The sequence below is a fragment of the Scomber scombrus genome, chromosome 14, assembly GCF_963691925.1.
Source record: "Scomber scombrus chromosome 14, fScoSco1.1, whole genome shotgun sequence".
Lineage (NCBI taxonomy): Eukaryota > Metazoa > Chordata > Actinopteri > Scombriformes > Scombridae > Scomber > Scomber scombrus.
The window spans coordinates 6,198,169-6,219,945 of NC_084983.1; the positions used below are offsets into that span (position 1 = coordinate 6,198,169).

Consider the following 21,777-nt stretch of genomic DNA (forward strand, 5'->3'; position numbering starts at 1 on the left):
ACAGCCATCATCTCTGCTCTTCTTTTGTCACAAATGCAGTGTATACTTACTCTTTGTGTTTGTGCAGCCCTGTCATAGACAAGCCCATTAGTGCTATTAGTTGCCATGTTAGCTAAGTCTGCCCCTTCTAATGAACGTCAACACACAGAAGGGCCTTCAGCTGACGATTTCCTCACTTCCTGTGAAGGTAAATATTATGTTTTCTTTTTCACTGCATCCACACACCACGGATGGAGCCCTGTGTCGTGTCTGTGATGTGTCAGTGCGCCTGTAAACCACTCCGGGGGCTGCGAGATTACTTTACAAACCAGCCTCACAGAGGCCTGCCTGAGTGCACCTGAACAATACAGCAGTTCATTCGTGGACTAACTCAAGCCTTCGCTCACTGTGATAAAAATCAAGCCTTTGTGAGCCTCTGCAAAGATGAGGAGAGGAGGAAAAACATGGGATCCTGTTCTTAAAAGTGGTCTTTATTTTACAAAGAAACAGTGCATGCATTCATGTAATACCTTTGACCTGACTCATCCTCCTCTGGACTCACTGCGATGGAGCTGAACAAGTGTATAAAGTCAGTTCTGACAACGGCAGATGACTTGGTAACAGTTTGCAATAAAATACACAAAATACTGCGTAGTTACTGAGGAGTGAGTAAAGAACAAATAGAATTACTGAATTGTGGACTTTATAGGAGATAATCATGAGTTAATTAGGAGCAGATTTTTAGATACTAGGTTAATTAGTCAATGATTAACACATAGATATAAAATGTAATATGCTGACCACTTTCCTTATGATTTTACTTACTAGAAGTACTTCAAAGTTACCTCACTATTATTTGTGCCCACACATGTAATGCAATGCATCGTCCTACACAACTAACAAGTAACTGCTGAGTTCTTACTAGGGACTCTAAAATTTCTTTCCTGAATAACATACCATGAAACATCATATGATATTAGAGCACATGTTCACATCCATAAGTCATGTACACTCCCACTAGATGATAACCAATGAGCAGTAATGTATTACTGCGATGCACATATTTCTTATTCATGAGCAGATAAGAACATTCAAAATAGCCTGCTTTCCATTAGTAATACCATAGGCAGCTGAGGTTCTTCAGTCCATCAGCTGATTTTTTTTTAAGGTGTCAGCATCATTAATGCTTCAGAGTATGACACCAGTATGGACAGCAATGTTAACAAATATACACTCTTTTCTTAAGAATCCAGCTGTTCCTGGTTTACCATTAAGGAACATGTACAGTATGTGGTGCATAGCAACGTATAATTAAATCTAAGGCTTCTCCCACTCACACTTCTGCAGTGTGATCATTTATTTTTTCAAATTATCACAGGCCAGGCTTATTTTTGCTCGAAAGTGAAGTGAGCTTAATATACAACTCTCCTAGAGTGAAGTAAAATCATTACTTCATTTCTATGAAGTTCGCTTGGATGTTGATTCCCTTAAATCGGGGATGTCCAAACTATTCCATAAAGGGCCATGTGGCTGCAGGTTTTCATTCCAACCAAACAGGAGCACACCAGGCTTGAATCAGTTAATCAACTGATCTCAGTCGGACAGTCGATTGGTGTGCTGAGCTCTTGATTGGTTGGAACAAAAACGTGCAGGCACATGGCCCTTTATAGAATAGTTTGGACTTAAATGTAATGAATTTCTGGCAAAATGAAGAGAAACACAGACAAGGCAATATGAAGTGATTAAATAGTTTTATTTGATTTACAGACATGTACATTTTCTATCAAACCCCAAGGGAGCATCACAGTTCAGTTCTACAATAATATCCTTTGACACATCTCTTGTATTGACTTGCTCTAAAAATAAAAATAACCTCTGTTTTCTGCTCAACATCAGAAATAGGTTTCTTTATACACAATTCTTGTACGACAAGAAATAGCACATTCTCAATACATCACTTCAGTGATTATTAACATAGAATTACTCAATACAACAGACCTATACTAAAGGATTGGTGCTAAAATCAACTAAATTTGGCAAAGTGAAACTCAATTCATGACCCATCTGACCAGAGCCAACGCCCCCTACTGATGATAGATGACAATGTGTCAGCACTTACTGTGAGCATGAAGTGACAGACCTCTGCGACAGAGGCCGCGATGGGATGCTAGGCTATGGTTCAAACAAATCCCTGAACATTAAGTGTGCAAAATGATTTGATCAGTTACTCTGAAAACAAAAAAAAAAACAACACATACAAGAGCTACAAAAAATGAACGCAAAAGTATTGCATCGTAAAGATGAGACCGATACGTTGTCTTCAAATTCAAAAATCACATTGCAATTCCTTTGCGAGTGTAATATGTGTGAGATGTCCAATTCATGATCACAGTAAACAGGATGAATCTTAGTGATGTAAAAAAGGTATTGTGTTGTTTCATGGTGATATAAAAGGATGAACAAACAGTCATTTCTAAACCCAAAAAGACATACAACAAACTGTATTATACTCAAACCTTAAACTTCCCTTTATAGATTATTCTTCATTATGGTAACAAATAAATACATTGCATCCAAGCCATCATTTACAATATATTAAAGTTGCTGCGTGATATAGCTATATATATATATATATATATATTTATATATATCTATTGTAGTAATAATTAAAAAAAACAACTAATTTGGTAACATTAAAAAAAAAGAATCGATAAAAGGAAGGTAAGAAGCTTAGTTCATTAAGAAGATGTAGGTGTGTAAACACGTTGGACAGAATCACATTCAGAGAGCTCCACGCAGTTGGAGAGAAGCTAAAGCTAATGATCTGGCAACAAGGACACAACCCACACAGCACCCCACACACAGCCAGTGAGTCATTCTCACACATCAATGCTACAAGAACCAACTCAACGTCTCCCTTTATTCCTCCGCTGAGGTCAATCCATCCTCCTCTTTCTGTGTTTTCTTGGAGGTGTGCAAAGTGCTTTTTTCCCCCTTTTTATGCACAAGTTTTAAAACCTTAGATTCCATTAGTGGATTAAAGGTTTCAGTAAAATTGTGTCTACTACTACAAAAAAAGGGAGCTTCTAATGACTATATGTTTGTATATACAAAACTAACTTCCTCTCTGAGTTTCTTTTTCTTCGTGGGAGATTACATTTAATTTGCATAATTGCAAATCTGATACGGTAATGAATGCATAGAGTAATCAAATCCAAGCAATCGGTCGAATTGTGGACTCGGGTTTCCTATCTAAATCTCTATGCTGTTCTCTGCTGCTATTAAATGCAGGTATTGAAGGGGACTCTGTTTTTAAGCTCCTGCTGTGACATCTGAAGATATGGCGGTTCGGTTTCAAAGTGGGGGATTCCTCGCTTATCTGTTATCAACGATAAGAGCCAGCCACCTGGGGCCGAAGGATTTCCTCTTCCTGTCTGGGATTTTGATTTCCCTCACTAATAAAACCGATGACTGTGACTCCAGCTCTTTCCAAAAGTCCAGTCTTCTAATCGTGGAATGGGATATCTACAATTGAGAGGGAAAGGTCTTTTTTCACAATGCCTGTTATTGTAACCAGCGTGGAGTGAGTTTGGAATCCATCATTAGTGGTGACTCTGTCTCTGTGTGGGTGTTGTGTCCAGAAATTCAAAACCAACCATCAGAGAACTATACCCTTTAAAGGGAAACCCAGCTCACTGATAAGGCAGTGTGGATACAAAAGGTTGGCTTCCACAAAAAAAAAAAAAGAAAAAAAAAAAGAATAGTATTGCTTCTCATCTACATAAAAAAAAAAAAACACAGGTACTATTCCATTAAAATGGCTCCAAGTCAAAAGAGTAGCATTTCATTTACATTTGGGAAAAAAGCATGTACATTATAAATTATAAAATATATAATCCAGTGTCCTCTTTAAAATTGCCCGGATTGCATCATCATTATCCTTCTGAAACAATCATACGCAGTAACCTCCAGTTTCAAATGCAATGTCACACACATTCGCACACACACACACATTCATACACACACACACAAAGAAAATAAACGAAATATCACAAGAAACCTTGTGAAAAATAATGTGCAGAAATCTCATATCTCTGTCGCGTTCTCTGGCACCATCTACACTGATTTAAGTGCTAAAAGCTAAAAGAAAATAAAATAAAATCAAAACACATGTGGGGGGGTCAAAGTAAAACAGCTGGCTAGCTCTGTTGATGTGAAAGCTCCAATTTTTTTAAGGCTGATTCACTGACCGAAATAGACAGTTACACTTTTTGGCTGTTCGTCTACGGCTATGTTTACATGCACAGCGACAAATTTGATTGTGATGCTATTATGAGAATACTGCATTCATCATGTAAACACTGTATTTATGTATGTTACTTCAATGTGTGTGTTGGTAATACTGCCATTCTGATATTAGTCACATCGTGGGGAGGCTTATTTAAACAGATAAACAAACACTTTGATACTAATTGTTTCCTGCAGCATGTTTTAGTTGCATCACTCGCTCCACATAACTTGAATTTGCAGCTACTTTCTGTTTACAGGCCTTAAAGTCGGATGAAAGGCTGAATAAATTGTGGAAAATGTGTATGGGAGCAAAAAGAGACACCGATGGAGCTCTATGGCTGCACTCTACAAATGATGCTGCTTCTACTGTCTAGCAGATATAAACAGCTCAATTGAACAAATTTCATGGCCTAGAGCTGAATTTAACTGTGCATGTAAACATAGTCAGTGATGATGTCATGAGGGGTTGTTGGTGGTCAGTGCAAAGTCTGAAGGAATGTAGTAACGCTATGGCACTTGGTGCAGATTGACAGCTGATGTAACGGACAGACAGACACGTAGAGACAGACAGGCAGACAGACAGGGCAGGTTCATGGTCAGCATTCAGTAGTATGGCATCAGGAGTCGGAGTGGTCACAGGGGACTTTGCCACCCCCACCTCCTCCCTTTTTTGAAGGGTCAGTGGATCCTCGCAGACAGAGGTGAGGAGGACACCGGCTGTCGGGGTCGGCGGGCTTTCGACACACACCGCCGTGCGCCTTCTCGCCGACCTGTGATTCTCAGAGGCGTATCGAGGAGGGGCAAGACGCTCCCTCGTTCCAGTTATGAGCAGTCTCTCCATGAGCGTGTAAAAAAAAAAAAAAGAAAAAAGGGAAGAACAGCAGGAGCCAAGCGGAGGAGGAAGAGGGAAGGAGGATGATCTGGGCGCGGTGAGGACGAGGAAGAGGACGTGGTTTTAAAGAGGTGGATCAGCTGCCCTCGCTTTTTTATCTCCATGTAGTCACCCATGTTGAGTTTGGCTGCTCCTTCAGATGTCTCCTCATACGCTTGTCACCTGACAGAGAGAGAGGTAGAGAGAGAGAGAGAGGGGTGGGGGTGATAGTGCGGTTAGAGTCTGTCCACACCACAGGACATTCTCATGTAATTAATGTTGAGGTTGAAAGCTCCTGGGCCATCTGTTAGGACCTTCCTGATAACGCCTACACACCAGGACCAGCCTGTGACCTACATATGTGCCCGCACACAGCATACCAACACATACCAGTTTGTTTAATGCAGACCAGCCCACCCTGCCCCCCTCAACAATCTGTACAAGCCATAAGCCACAGAAACGCACAATCACCGTCCTTCCAGATGTGCAGACAGGGGCTTTAAATTGAATGTTGATATTACGGTGTCACATGTTATTAAGCCTATATACACAAAGATTAATGAGGGCAAAGGCTTAATGATGTGAATTGATATTTCTGAAGCTTTCAGAACACAATAATGCAGACTGTGCATATTAAAATACTAGATGACTATACTGTAGCAGTGTGCCTCATTTTCAATCTCATTCAATATTTTGCCGCAGTTTCACCTCTTGTTTACTTGCAGTGCCATTCAGGCAGATGGCATTCATTTATTTATGCACTACAAGCCCATTAAATCTTAATATGGACTAAATAAATTGGCTGATTGATATTACTTGTTTATAACGATTCATTTAGACTCTTTAAATCTCTTCCAGATGCTGAAATGCACAGAAATAAAGCTCATACTTAGGGAAAATGTGGCGCCAGAGGGGAAAACTAAACTCCAGTTGGAGATTAGACTATTAGGCTTTCATGATGCCTTGCTTGTGATCTCTGCAGATTGGGTGAGAGAGATGGCGGTGTGTCCCGCTGTTTGTTCTGGTCTGTCATTACGGAGCCCTGGACGCTCCAGTACACAAGCTACTATTGCTGTCACAATAGGATTAGTGCAGGGAGCTCGGCGGGGCGATGTTCGGAGCTTTCTGTCTTTTGTACCCACATACACACACACACACACACACACACACACACACACGCCCAAACACTCACCCACATGCACAGAAATAGACATATATACATACACAGAGTAAAAGAACAGCTGCACATTATACAAACAAGGTTAATTAACTTAAACAGAGGATTTTAGAAAATAACACGCTGTGGTTTCTGGACACATCCTCACTGGGATGAAACATTTTTCTTCAATTATTAGCGTAGGCTGTTGCTGTGAATAGTTTATGAGCCAAACCTGCAAATTAAAAATGTTCAAATGCCAGTGTGACGATAATGAGAGTCATGAAGTCTTTGATATGTGTGAGACTGGCCTTTCCCTCACAGCTTTACTATAACTGAGCAGGGAGACTGTTGGCTTCTCAAGCAAAGGGGAGGTGTGATTGGTCTGGCGAACGGACAAAACTCTAATCGAACCCACCGGGAGGATGCAAACCGTGACCGAACATGGCTGTGCTGACGTTACTACGCATCTGACGGGCTTTGGCGTTCAAAGTCGGATGTTGAGCTGTTAATGAGCCGGTCAAATAGACCAAAGATACATCAAAGAGAGAGCACTACATCACTTCTTCCTTTACACTTATTCACCGGATTATGAAAGAGGAAGATCTTAAGTCGAGGCCCTTTCTTTCTGAATGTATTGTAAGTTGCACAAGTCCCGTCAGAGCCTGGCTGTACATGCTCTGTGTGTGTGTGTGTGTGTGTTTATGTGTGTAGCTACTGGCCTCACCGGCACCCTCAACCCACTCAGCGCTGCTGACTGAGGACTCAGCGCTTTTTGTTGAATGATAAGAGAATATGAAGAAGGAAAGTGCGTGCCTGCAGCTGTGTAAACACTTTTAACAGTTAAAGTTTGGACAGCAGCGACTAAATCACAGCTTTGCCTCACGATATGAATTTCCTCCCAGAGGTATACGGGCCTTGTGGTCACTGAACAAATGAGTGTGAATCTCACACTGTCAGGTCTCACGCTGATCTTTCGACAAACGGGGATGGCCTCTAGTTAACGCGCGAGCAGGCTCGGGGGTGAATGTGGTCAGCGGACGCCAGTTCCTCCTCTGGAGAAAGTTAATTGGATCTCAGTGTATCTGATCTCCGTCTGGGATTGCATCAGCGGAGATTAATAGCTTGCGATGTATAACAGCTTAGGCGATTACTGCTTCTCTTCATCCTCATTTATACAGCAGTCGTGTGTGTCTTTTCTCTCCTCCTCATTTTCTCCCTCTAAATTCCTCTCCTTCACTTCCACTCCTTGTCACGGCCAAACACTTTTTCTGTAATTTAAATATTATTCTTAAACCCGGCAGAGGGAATGTCTCTCTCTGTATATGTTTCTCACCTCAAGGATCAGCGATAGGTGCTGAGGGGAGTATGAAGGGTGAACTGTGAACTGTATTGATCTATTACTTCAGACCCCAAGGGAGGAAATACTGCCTGTCAATGATTGGATTATCCTCCAAAATAAATCTGTTGAAAATCAATCACTGTCATTGGTTTCACTTCAGAGGAGGAGTGATCAGTTCACATGCACATTCAACTCTGACCTCACATAGTTATAATCACTGTTCTCTATAATTAGCCCCTTTTTGACAGCAGAGAAAAAGCTTTAGATGCTTTAGCTCTGTGTGACAAAGAAGTGATGAAACCCTCTGGCTGAGAGCACAAACTACCACCGAAACCTGATACGAGTGGCAGCCTTGTGGGAGCCTTTCATGTCACCTGTCATTTGCGGTTGACGCTAATCTCACCCTGCTAATGGTAATGACGCCGCGGTGCTTACAGTAAAGGGCTATACCGCTGTATTTGCATATTGTGGATCATTATCCCATAATTGTGCACCCTTTATATTGCTGCGGAATATTTTCCCAAGCATAACAGTGTTTTTAGATTCATTTCCTGCCTTTAAGACCGGTCATTAGCGCAAAATGCTAATCTACTTGAGAAGTTATGACAGTTGCATGTGATGGTAAAGCCATCACAGTAAGCATCTTGTTGCTCATATATATACATAGGGAAAACAACCACATTTACAATGCCTTTCATAACATTAGCTTATTGTTTGTCTTTGGTAATATATGTCCAGAATTCTTATTTACAAAGTAGCTGTTAGTGCTTGTTATTTTTAAGTGTCTACATCATGCAATTGGAATACAATAAGGCAATATAGGTGAACCTTAAGTGCCATATTTTTCATCAGCTAATGCACAAATGTCAGGTGTCAAAGCGATGTTGAATGCACAAACAAGGAAACCGATAGATAGATAAATGATAAACCTAATGGTCACCCGAGAGGTAAAAATACATCTAAAAAGCTCTGTTTGAGAAGATATTCAACAATATTATTCAGAAGTATGAATGGGATCAACATGCACAAACCCGATATGGTCATCCCTCCTCCTCGCCTGCATGAATTGGCACCTTCATACAAATTTCCCCCCGATTCGACTGCTGCCCTCAAATACTACAAGTGGTTGCAATTTTGGCAGATGATCACTCTGCTTCCTGAGCTGAACTCCTACTCCTCCTGACTATCCTGGAACAAATCCTACACACCTCCATTTCCTAGTTTCTACAAGTTGGTGCAATTTTTATCATGAAACATTACTTGTCGGCGAGCTTATGATCCAGCCTTTTTTGTAGACATATCCGCCCGGTGCAAACCAAGAAATGCGGCTTTGCATCTTTGTCCGACCCTTTTCCTTTTTTCACACACACATATTCATGACCTACTGTTTTTTTTTTTTTCAACTTTGTGTACATAAAGTGTATTTTGACAAATGTTTAGAGGGCAAATAATTCCAGACAAGGTTACAAAGAAATGAATAGTGAAGGGTAAAGCCTTGACCTTTTGGCTAAACATGATAACCTTTTACAAATACTTCACAACAGATTCCTTGTCCTTCTAATCAGTGAGTCAGAGTTTAATCTTGTTATTCTTTACTGGCAACTACAGTAGCCCCCCATTGTCCTACTGTGCAGAGTTGGCTGGTATGCTGCCAATTATTGTTTCTTTTTCCCCCCCAAAGTTAATAATTAGAGAGGTTTTGCACCATGTGTGTGAGTCTGATAAAGGCAGGAAGGAGGTAAGGTAGCTCGGGTCTCGATAAGATGCCAGATAGTTGGTCAAATAACCACTCCAAGAATGCCTTGCCACTCCCTAAGTACAATGGGACGGGAAATGGATCATAGATCAATCATGTGTGTATCACCTCTAGTTAACATTGTCATTAAGCTCTGGATTGACTCAGGTCAAAGTGCCTTTTAAGTCTGGAAAATTCTTGTTTTTAGATCTCTGCGTCCCCTAATGAAAGGAGCTTTACATAATGAGAAGAGAGGGCTATAAATGTTAATGTTGCAGGGCAGTCCCTATTATCAACCACCTAAAGTGCTTGTAGAAGTGCTGATGTAAAGAGCAATGAAGTAGAAAAAGCTTCTTCAGTAGAAAAGGTAATTTACCTGGTCATACCTTGACCGCGGAGGGTGATCGTGACAGCTGGTTTAACCTGAGGAGAGAGGAACAAATATAGTTTTAGGAATTAAGAATGCAGAAAACCTTTTAGACAGATCATCTGAAACCACATGCATCATTTAATATTTTGTAAAAACGCCTCTTATCTCATCATCTTTTTTTTCCCAGCATCACTCATCACATGCTAACTATGCAACCTATGTAACCATGCAATCTGTGTCTGTGATCCCTCCAGGCTGCAGTGCTCAGCCTGTATTGACCCCCCCCCCCCCCCCCCCTCCCCTCCTCCCCAAGTAGATCTGTGCTGTGAAGGTGCAGTGGCATGGCAGATGAGACAGCTCCGTTCTCACACATCAGTAAGTGTAAATGTGGACTGGGTGAATGCATGTGTGTGTGTGTGTGTGTGTGTGTGTGTGTGTGTGTGTGTGTGTGTGTGTGTGTGAGGGGAGCATACACTGATCTCGAGCTATTAATGGAAACCCTGCAGCCAAAAAAAGCTAACAACCTAGAAATAATAAAGCAGTCTTTAAGGCTGGAAATAGACAGGCGCGCTCCAGTGAGTAACTTGTTCGGCTCCGCGCCTTTTTATAAATAGTGCAGAGTATCTGAGAACTGAAAGGAGGAAAAAAACAACAACTGCAAAGCGCTCTGTAAAGTCAGGGGGAATTTATAAATTGGGGGCTTTATAGCGTGAATGGAATCTATAAATATCACAGTTATGGAACAACCCCAGTTGTACAAAGTTGTGTATGTTGTCATCTTTCTTGGTCCCCGAGGTGCTGTTCGCAGCCGGTTACATAAGAGCTGCTGCTGTTTAAGTTAGTCTTTTTCTTCATTGTGATGTTTTGTACAAATATGTACTGTAGAGGCCTTTAGTATACAATGCAAGGTAGGTATGCAACATTGTGTTTGCTGTGCTTATATACCTGCATGTAATCCATAACGTTGGTGTATGATTAACCCTACACAGACAAGCACAGGTGGATGTGAACGGGGACAACTGTTCAGAGTTCCTTGGCAGAAACTGATGGAAACTAACTGAGTATAAGGAGGATGATGGAATTGATGTTAAATGAGGATCAAAGTGTATTTTCAGTGCCCCCATATCAAATATCATATGTGCATTTGTTCACTTGCTACTTAAATGTCATTCAAGAAAAGTGTTTTGTACCACTTTCTTATCTAAAGTATCTAGCTATCCGTTTTCATAATAGGTCACTTGGGTTGCCAGGTTGTGGCTGGTGTTAATCTTCCTCTAGCATGACACTTGATTTGTCTCAATTGAACTGTTTCATTTATGAGGAAGAATCCTCGAATATACTGTTTGACCTCTGACCTCCTGGAAAACGGCTGCGCACATCTGGGCTCAAAGGCAGCTGTTAACTTCTAAATTTAATGTACAAAGTTGCAGACTTGGACCATTTCCCTCAATCTCTCATTAATAACTTATTAGCATTAATTACTGCTTATTAGAATGTCTTGACTCTTTATCAGTAACTGTTAATGACTTCATATAAGCCAGCTGGATTTTCCACAATCTGGCAAGCCAAAAGTTTTTCTAATTACTGGCATATAATTGATTCATAAAACATTTGTAAATGACATATTAACAATTAATGAAGCTGTGTCATTAGAACTCATAAAAACTTCATGAAGTCTGACTTACTGAAAAAGAAAATGGATTTGAAAGTGTAGCTTTGGAATATAGTTGTATAAACTCTAAAACATGATTATTCAAAAGCCAACATCCACATAGATTTTACTTATCTCCATAAAGATGTGAAGGATTGTATTTGTGGAAAATGACATACAATTATGACCTTCCAGTGTTTTCAAGTGTGTCTGGTTCACATCAGAGACTTTGACTTTTTGACTCCATCTGCCGCTCCATTAGTCTTGCCCTACAGCATGTTGTGTGAAAGTCAAGTGGTTGTGGTTAGATATAGTTTGAGTGAACGTGTGCCATCTGCCCTCACTGTGCAATAATGTGGTCAGATAGCTTCATCCACATTTCAAAAACCACAAACTCGCATTTATTACTGGCACGAAGGCAAGTGTGACGTTTTTCAAAAGTCATTGTTCTGCATTTCTTCCCTTTTTTTTTCTTCTTTTTTTTTTCCCTGGATGCGACCCAACAAAAGCCACAGCCCGACTTTCTAATGGCAGCCATGAACTGCTGCCTTTGGAAAGACCCCTTTAAAACTGTATATTAACATTACACAGAGGAAATATTAACGGCCTGGATGGTAGCTGGACCCTGGGATTATAAGAAGCAGTAAATCTTAAAGTTGGCGCTTTCAACAAAATTTCCACAAAAACTACATTGATGGCATTTCTGCAAGTTTTTTTACACGATTACAAATATGCTCTCTCTGCTTACGCTACACTCAAATCTCTCTCATCTCCCTTTATGAGGAGCTTCGGCGTGGGAAAGACGAGCGACCGACTCCGCTGGGCGAAGACAAAGCGACTTGCAGACAGACGTCAGACATCAGACTGCCATCCTGTCTAAAAACGTCCTTCATCTTCGACAGGAAGGAAGTCATTTCTGAGAGCGTTGGCACCAGGGGAGTAAGTCAATGTGATAAAAAAGTAGGAAAAAATAAGCAGAAAAGAAACAAGAAGTCATGTCTCACCCTCTTGAAAGACTATGAGTGTATTTATTTTAGCCTTTTAAGGCCATGACCGGCTACTGTGCCCTTGGGGGTTCGCATTTTGGTGTTAGAAAGAGGAAAATATGAATGTATGAGTAAGAAGGGGGCGGTAGCTGGTAGAAGTGTAAGTAGGCACACTTTAACAAATTGATGGCTAGAACAGCTTGTGTCAGCTCTGGAGTACTTTTAGCTGACTGGGACTTTCTATTAGCTCTGGGGGCTTTCTGAGTCTTGCAGGGTTGGCACCATTGTTGGCATTGCTCGCCAGCTTGTCCCTGACACAAGTGTAACCCAAGCACGGGGTAAAAGACTATAGCGTTGACCCGATAGAGCCCCTGACATGTGTGTGGCATTAAAACCCACAATATCACCACTTCCTCTTGCACTCAGGTGTTATTTTGGGAATTTGTTTGGAGCTCTTACTAAGAAAGTCAGTGGAGCACATCTCAACCACGTATGAAATATTTACAAAGGAATTACTCAATAATGAATGAAATAATGAGTTATTCAAACAACGTCTAAGTCACTTACTGTTTGTCGGCCTTCTCTCTGTCATCCAGGAAAAACAGAGCGGTTACCAGGAAAAACATGCCCCCCAGGACGATGATGAAGGGGCACAGCATGAGGGCGTAACCCAGACTGAGGAACTGCCACATCGCCGATGTCGCGTAGCTCTGCTGAAGGCCGTCCGAGATCTGCACCCAGGCACACACAGACAAAAAACAGACACATTAGAAAAGAGATTTTGTTCAAACTAATCATTCACCAAAAGCTCTTAAAAATATCCCTCCATCCTCCATCACACTACATGACTTTATGCTGGTTATACACTCACTCTGAGCACTTTACCAGAGTGAGTTTTGCATGTTTTATCATAGAAACACATCAAACTGACACCCAGCGTGATGTAAGACACCCCGTTTTTTGTTTTAAGCCTTGCAGGATATCAAAGTATATGCTCACACTGTTGTCGAAGGCTCGAAGCATGCAGCGTTCGGCTTGTCATGCGCAGCACATAGGAAAACAACAGCTGGAGGACGGTCGGTGGGAGCGAATGACCACATCTACCGCCGAGTATCACTCATACGGCAGCTCTCAAGCACACATAGATCACCGTACTGACAATCGTGACGGAGGGGAGGCTGCTGATGGTTGCTTTTAGCAGATTAGTGGAGTTGTGTGGAGGTATGTGCGGCAGAAACAAGAGGGGTGGGATGGGGGTGTGGGGCTTCTCGAGTATGTGTGAGTAGGAGTCTGAGCGGCCATAGGTCACCCTGGCTGAAGCACATCGATTATATGTTGGTGTCAGCAGAATGAGATTCTCGACGGGGAAAGCCGGAGAACTGCTGACAGGAGGATGTCAGCGGGAGCGTGCAAGTGTTCATATGTGCGAGGCGAGTGTGTACTTGCATCCACGGAGTGTGGGCTCATTAAAGAAAGAGTAAATAAAATACAATATGCGTACAATACGATGTACTGTGGCCACTGCGGCCTTTAGTTCGTCACGTATATGTGCTCCGCTACAATAAATTGCCTGCAACTTGCACCGTGCAGCTTAACTGGAAATACACAATGAACTGCTGCATGTCTAATTATCGAGCTAGAAGGCGTTTTCTTGGGAGATTGCTGAGAGATTGTTCCTGGTTTTCTAAAATACAACGGTGGTGTATACTGGGAAGACCGCATGTGTTTGTAGAGTTGAGTGCATCAGCTGCAGGCCTGTTTGGTGCACATGTCAAAACCCAATTGTGAACCAAAAAGGATCACTTGTGGTTGCTTAGCAATAACCACCAGTCTATTTTTCTTGAAATTCTCCTCCTTTTGCTCATTCATGGGACTCGTGCCAGTCTGCACGGGTGACTGTATATCTGCCTGCGCTCAGCGTGCGTCACGAAAAGTCCATCGCACTTGCATGCTAAACTTCAGATCAGGAACTGAGGCGCTGAGCGATGACGCACCGAGAGCATTCTGGGCCTCATGGATCGGGGGTTTGTGCAGGAGTGAGAAACCCCCCCAGACATTCAGTTTGTCACTCAGAGGAGAGCCGTGCCCCGGAGGCTGGAGAGCAGAGTGAGTGGCTGTCTGTAGGATCACATCTGGGTTATTCTGGTTTGCAGTGTGTGTGTACTGTATGTAGGCTGCAGTATTCTGACATTAGGGGCTTGTGGAATTCATTTTCCAGTCCTGTAATGTTGAATCAGGTCTCCAACCAACAGTTATTTTAATTATCAATTAATCTGTCAAGTCATTTTATTTATTTAGTAATTTTATTGTTAAGTCAAAGACCAGAAAATGACAAGAAATGGCCACTAAAAGGTTTTAAATAGTCCAAGATGATGTCATCAAATTGTCATGGTCTCATATTTTTGGACTCTTTGTGCTCTCTTGGTTTCCAGTGTGTGTTCAGTCATTTGGTTTTGCTTATTTATATATTTGGGTTTTGTAAATGTGTTTCCTGGGTTTTGATTTTCAGTTTGGTCCGTGTTTTTCTCACGTGCTCTTCTTCACACATGCACTGCATTTCCCTCGTTAGCCCTGCCCTGCTCCTTGGGTCTTCACTAGCCAATCAGCACACAGCCTGCCCTTGTGTTGTGCCACCTCTTCCCTGTTGTTTGATTAGCTTGGTTTGTATTTAAGTCTTTGTTTTGTTCAGTTCTTGTTGGCTCCTTTGTCTTTGTTCATGTCAGTCTCCATCAGTTTTCGTCAGTTTTCGTCTGTTTATGTCTGTTCTTGTCAAATCTCGCCAGTTTACATTTGAGTCCACCTGCTCCACTCTCTCTATTGTGACACAAACACAAATTGTGTTTTTGTCAAAGTAACAGTCCTGCTTGATAAATCACTAACTAAAAATAAATTACTAACTAAAACTCAAACGGACATATTGACATCAGTACAATTAAAGTGGTCCAGACAGTCTCACAGTATTTCAAAGTGTTGTATATCTAAATGTGTCAGTAGGAAGTTTGTAAGATATAGGACACTGGGTTTTATTTGATCTGCACAAACAATACAGCATCAGTCTCTAAGCATTTTTCTTAATGCCAGTTTTGTGGAATCTTTTGTAGAGCTTGTCAGTACTTGGAGCAAACTTACCAGGCTTTGACACTAGTTTAACATTTCTATTCAAGGAAATAACAAAAAACAGGACCCTTTCAATTCAGCTTGACAGCTGCGTCTGTTGCCAGCTTGTCAGGCCCCCGGCAGAGGATCTTGAGGATCAGTTTGATTCTCTAATCAAAGACTTCCACTGCTTTTGTTAGCATGACCTAAGCTGTGAGCCAGAGACTCGACTATAAAACACAATGTAAACACGTAAAACTAAGGCGGTCTATTGTCTCTCAGTAATTTACTGGCACCCAAGTAGATGATATAAAAATCAGATTGAGATATGTAGTATGACCTCGATTTTACTTCAGCGTTTCTGTGTCCACTATGCACTTTTCCTTGCTTCCTGTGTGCTCAAATAAAGCATACAGAATGAGTACCTCCATGAATTTCCTATTTACCATCAGAAATGTTCATTCTGTATTTGGAATGAGAGGAATGCTGGTTGACAGTCTGAGGTGGATCCTGTTTTACACTCCATTGAATAACAAGCAGCACTTGTATTTTGCGCTCCTGAACGCTATTATTTGCGTGCAAGTGTGTGTGTGTGTGTGCGTGCGTGCGCAGTTTAGAGGGTTGGGGGATTGACTGACCTTGAGAGGCCTACCGTCCTAGTAAGAATCACCCTCTCATCTCCTGACCAATCAAATACGCTAACCCCGGCCCCTCCTGGGAACCATGAAATTTACTCGAAAACGCCCTGACAGGCTGAAGAGCAGCGGTGAAATCACAACTCTGTTCGGCGGCCCTCCTGAGACGTGTGCTAAAAGCTCCTCTTGTACCTCACTTTGCACTGGCCCACTTAAAGCGAGGGCTGAACCGGTATCTGAATGCGTCGTGTGTATGAATGGGGAGCGTTTACAGACCGTCTGTATGTTTCGAGCTGGGGCATTCAAAACCAAGGGGTAAGCCTTAAAGATATTCACACTGTGACAGAAGTGCTTCTGAGAGAGTCTTACCAGGCCTATCAGGTACGGACTTCCCGCGTCACCCAGGAGGTGAGAGGTGAAGCTCTGAAATGCCACCGCCGTTGCTCTCCGGGTGGGAATAACCACAAACTGCACAGAGATGGAGAGAGGGTGAAAAATGCATGAGATCATGTAAGGTGTTGAACAGACAAAGGTAGAAAAATTCACTCAGTCGTGTTAAAACAAGCCCAAGAGTTTTCAATTATGCACCCAGAGCCCACCTCATTAGGTCAGGTAACCCCGGACAGAGCTGTCAGTAACGGTTAAAAATGTCAGTAATGGCCTGTCTCTGTCTTGACATACTCACCACAGTCTCCAGGCTAATTACAAATTAAGGAAGTGGTCGGTACACCCACCTTACAGGAAGTCTAAATTCTTTAGGCTCACTGTTTTCATTTTCTGAGGCCAAAACATTGAAATTCCTTCAGAGAAAGGGCTCCTCTCTGTTTGTTTCCATGAGCGGAGTATGAATCAATTTCGGCAGAAGCAGTAATTATCAGCTCCACCCGAGCCGTAGCCTACAAAGCCCGAGCCCACTCAAACTTTTCACAGCTCAAAATAAGATGCGGCGTCTAATGGGAACATTTGGTATATAGTGTGTTGCTGGAATTTCCACTGACCCGGTGGATAAGTATAGGTTTTCAGTTCTTACCATTAAAATGTCCGCTGTTATGGCCCAGTTCAAGAACAGCAGCGTCTCTCCTATGAAGATGCAAACCTAAAATAAAGAGGGAGAAATCGTTACAGTCAGTGGTGCTAATCAACATCGGCCAATTCCGGCTGCGCAAAAAAACTTGGTAACGAGACACAAAGCCAAAAGAGGAGGTTTGTGTTGCAGATCTTGCTACCGTGTGTGGGAATCTGCTGCTGAATAAAAAGTGCTTTGGTTGCTGCGGTTTAAAAACATGTTATTATGCCGTGGCCCAATTATATGTGGATGTGCAGGGCCTTCATTTTGGTCTCCCTGAGCCGAGTATTTAGCCGACGAGCTGAAAAACAGCACGGGATGATAAGGATTGTTTATTCTTGACAGGGCCATAAATTAAATCTGGAAACATTTTAACACTTCCTAAGTTTAGATCCAGCTGCAAGATCTGAATTTATGTCCTACTTCTGGATGGGTGTGGGAGCTGAAAATGTAAACTTTAAATAACATGGTGGAGTTGACATAAAGGATTTTAAATGTACAGTGCATGTGGGCTACTGTATATGCGCACAGGCTGGTACTGTATACTGTATACTGTATACTATATCCTCTCCTTGTACTGCAGCTGGTGTTGCTATTTGGCCGCCTTCTTAAAAACAGACCCAGTGGGATTTGGTTGCAGCGGAATCTCGTGTATCTGTATTAGCTGGTTTTAAGTCTGGCGCAGTTTTAATACGACCGGTTGATGTGTGTTTCCTGCTGGGGAATAACCCTTCTGCCACTTTTGCCAGACCTACACAACAGCTACAGAGAGCTACAGAGGCAGCTCGACAGCGGAAATGTAGACACGTCTGTTGCCAGAGCTGCGAACCAGACACTGTGACCGACGTGTTGCCTCTTAGACCAGAGAAAGCCTTTCTTTCTCCAGATTAGCCGAGCGTTGACGAGACAACAGCTGCGAGGGGTCAATCGGCCTCGACAGCAGAGCCGACCGTTACAACCACATTACGCCTTATAATATGACACATCTGTCGGTGCCTCGCCGTGAAACCTGAGCTGGTCACTTACAACTGCTGCTGTACTGTAAGATGATTTAATATTGTACGGTGGAGCCGTCCTGAGAACACCGGCTTGCGTAAGAATAAGTGAAGTTGAAATTTCAGCCGGTTTCTGTTTAAAGATGATTGTTTTTGTATGTTTTCACACAGCAAAAAACTTAATTCTTGGGAGCTGATCTCAGGTCAAATCCTTGAATCTTTACCCTTTTTGACCTATATAAAGATATAAACCAGAAGTAACTTGAGGGTATCATACAAAGCTCTTTCTGTCACGCAGCATTTAGTGTAAAATCGAGTTGGACAGATGTGTAATCATGTAATTTATGTGGATACTTCCGCACCTCATTGTCTCACCGAATTCATGGCCAGGCAGACGTTTGCCTTGTCAAACATCTGATAAATATGTGACTTTGAATTGATGGAAGTTGATAAACATCACCACTTAGACAAGTAATTATTCATCACTTAGTCATTCATAGTTATTAATATGCTTCTTGAGTATTCTTTTCTGGTTTTAGTGTGTTATCGCACCTTCATACATTTTATAAATACACTCTTGCGTGTTGAGTGTAAACTAAACACACTAACAATCTGATCCAGTAGCAAAATGCCATGAAGTCAGAGGCCAGATTTTGCCGAGGTCGGCCAAGGTCACATATTTAGGATATGGAAGCCTGTTTGTTATGTTTGCTTACACGCATGGGAAATATTTCCTATCTTTTCCCGCTTTTCAGCATTACTAATAGCCAACTTGTTGAGGGTCAGTTCCTATTCCTTCGGCTCTGATAAGAGTGAGATTTGCACGCTCTCTAAGTCCAACTGTATTGTTTTTGGGCAGTGATTGTTAAGTTGCACCCTTCCTGCTTTACAGGGCAATTAGACTCACAAGGTCTCTGCTTATTGGCCTGAGACTCTTAACTTTTGGCTAGATGAGGAATTAACATCAGCAACTTGCAGCAGTTCCTGAGGTCATCTCAATCCAACCTTCAATTCAGGCTGTTCATTACGAGGAGCGACAGCCACATACTACCCTGACACTCTGAAAATGAAGTCTGATTGGCTTTTTACTCGCAAAGCTTCTATTGGACTTGCATAACAAGAGTATTTTTTGTCAGCTCGAGTATTTCGCCTAGTTCAGCGTCTCTCCTCTGCTCCGCTGTAGCGTAGAAGAGAGAAGCGCGACCGTAAATGACAGCAAAACGCAGTAGAGACTCTCACACTGAGCTGAAATGAAATGAGTGCACATAAATTAAAGGGAAATTACATAAATAAATATAGTCTCTACTGCGAACTCAAATTACATGTGGGCTACTGAGCGTCCAGTTTTGTCAAGAGGGTTCCACTTCAATTCAACTCAACTTTTTACAGTCAGTTGGGTTTTTTTGCCTACTGTTTGCTGCCAGACACTTGGCAGCACTTCTTCTCAATCAGCTGAGCTCACAAACCCTCAGTGTGGCTTTAAGATAGACATCACTAAGACATCACTGTATTTTGATTTATTGAAGTTCATGGTGGAGAATAGTTTTTCACAAAAGATGGGTGGTCAGCTTGAACATTTTTGGAAAGCTCCAGGAAGGATGGGGTAATTCTCTCAGAAATTGTCCAAGCGTGTCTGCTTTTCCAGTTGCCTTTCTGAACTTGGCTTTGAGCTCAGAATTGCACTCTAAGTCAATGAGCTCCATTTGCAGCACACTGGGGGGATATTTTGCACATCGAAGGAGAAGTTGTCTGCAAAACTTTGGAAAGTAGCACTGTGTGTCATGAAGTCTGCAAACCGCTGGTCAAATTCCTGCTATAGTTTCTCAATGGGATCAACATATTTCTCACCACTGAATGTTGTGCCCTCCTCCACAAAAGACCTACATGCTGGGAAATAGAAGAGTTTTTTCTCAGAGAGCTGGGTTTTCCATAACTTTGGGTTTTGTGGTGAATTCTTTGACATTTTCAAAAGCTGCAGTAACAAGCTGGCCCGGACCCTGCAACTTCAAATGGAGCGTGTTCAACTTCTGTGTGATGTCAACTAGAAAAACTAGGTCCTTCAGCCATTTGTGATCATCATGCTGAGAACGAGCCATCCTGCTCTTCCATCAACGTCTTTACTTCTGTTCTCAACTCAAAAAACCTCCTCGGGACATTTTCCCCACAGAGCCAATGTACCTCTGAAGTACAGAACATCACATTATGCTGAGCCAATTTCCTCCAAAAAAGGCACGCAACTGGCGGTGCTGTTAGGCCCTGGATCTTATGTAACTGATGCATTTTATGATGACAGACGTCACTTTGTCAAACTTCAAGCACTTGCTGCAAAGTGCATGCTGATGAATAATGCAGTCCAGAGCGATCGCGGAATCTACACCTTACTTCTTCAATTTTCCTTGAAACAGTACCAGTTCGTTTCTCCTGCCTGTCATTGATGTTGTGCCCTCTGTGGTTATTCCTACATGCAACTTGGTGACTACGAGCCATAGAATACGCACTGAAACTTTTGGCTTTGTCACATAACTGATAATAAATGTCACTTGATAACTCAGTAATCCGCTCTGCCACTGTGTTGGCTGATAGACTGATGCTGCTGATTTGACTCCTCTTTTCTGGACAGATAATATTTGCAATGTGGAGCATGCAGTTTTTTATAACATGGACTTTCCCGCTTTGGTCAATCATCTCACTCACCACATAATTTATTTCAGCTGCCACAATCTTCCTTGCTTGCTTCCTTAGCTGTATAGCTTTTTTCTTCCTTACATCTCCCTGGTACTTCACATACTGCTCAATATGTTGAGCTGAATAATGGCACTTGAGGTTATATTCCTTTAGCAGTTTTCTCTTTGCAGTTGAGGGTAGGGGGCATTTCCATTCAACTTAAATTAAAATAATACATCTCTCACTTCTCCTGAAACCGTCTGTGGTCTTCATCAACTTTTCTTTTGGCTTTTGAAAGAGACATCTTGACTGAACATTGAAAGATAATGTTATGAGGATGCCAAATGTTTTTTTCTTTCCACTTGGTTTCACTCGGTGTTCACAATGACTCATTTGCATGAGAGAACTTGTGGGCTGTATTTCGCTATAATTTGATATCAAGTGACAGGCTGTACGAAATTGTGTGTGTGTGTTGGGGGGCGAGGGGGGGGCTGTGACTGGCCCACGTGCTGAGAGTTTGAGACCCTATGCTCTACTGCGCTATGCTGTCATGTATGGGATAGCGTATTGAATTTACAGAAAATGTGCTATATTGTGATATGTATCTGGATATAAAATTGCCTATATTAGGACATTAGATTTTGGTCTGATTGCACAACCCTCAGGCAAGGTGTTCTCTAACTCCTTTATTCCAGATTTAAGCATTAACGCCACCCTGAAGAGCTTTCACTTACTAGATTGATTGTCAGACTTTCCCATTTAATTCTCAGACCCTAAGGCTAATCCATAATTAACATACTAATGTCGCTTTTTGTCAGAAGGACATTTTTCACTGAGGACCTGTTGATTCTTGAAAGTAGGAAAGCAAAATCATGCTTAATTATGACTCCCTCCATTGTTTGATTAACACATAATCAGTGTTGGGAGGGTTACTTTAACAA

General features: G+C 41.9%; 1 protein-coding gene across 1 annotated transcript in view; it reads right to left on the bottom strand.

Moving 5' to 3' along the window:
- Positions 1–1,734: 1,734 nt before the first annotated feature.
- The window catches only part of spns2 (SPNS lysolipid transporter 2, sphingosine-1-phosphate), a 66,943-nt gene continuing 46,900 nt past the window's right edge, over positions 1,735–21,777 (bottom strand). The window contains exons 9-13 of the mRNA XM_062433808.1: positions 17,142–17,207; positions 16,481–16,579; positions 12,948–13,111; positions 9,750–9,796; positions 1,735–5,323 (exon numbers count right to left, since the gene is read on the bottom strand). Coding sequence (XP_062289792.1) covers positions 9,754–9,796; positions 12,948–13,111; positions 16,481–16,579; positions 17,142–17,207 — 372 coding nt within the window. The 3' untranslated portion in view covers positions 1,735–5,323; positions 9,750–9,753. The remainder of the gene's footprint in view (positions 5,324–9,749; positions 9,797–12,947; positions 13,112–16,480; positions 16,580–17,141; positions 17,208–21,777) is intronic.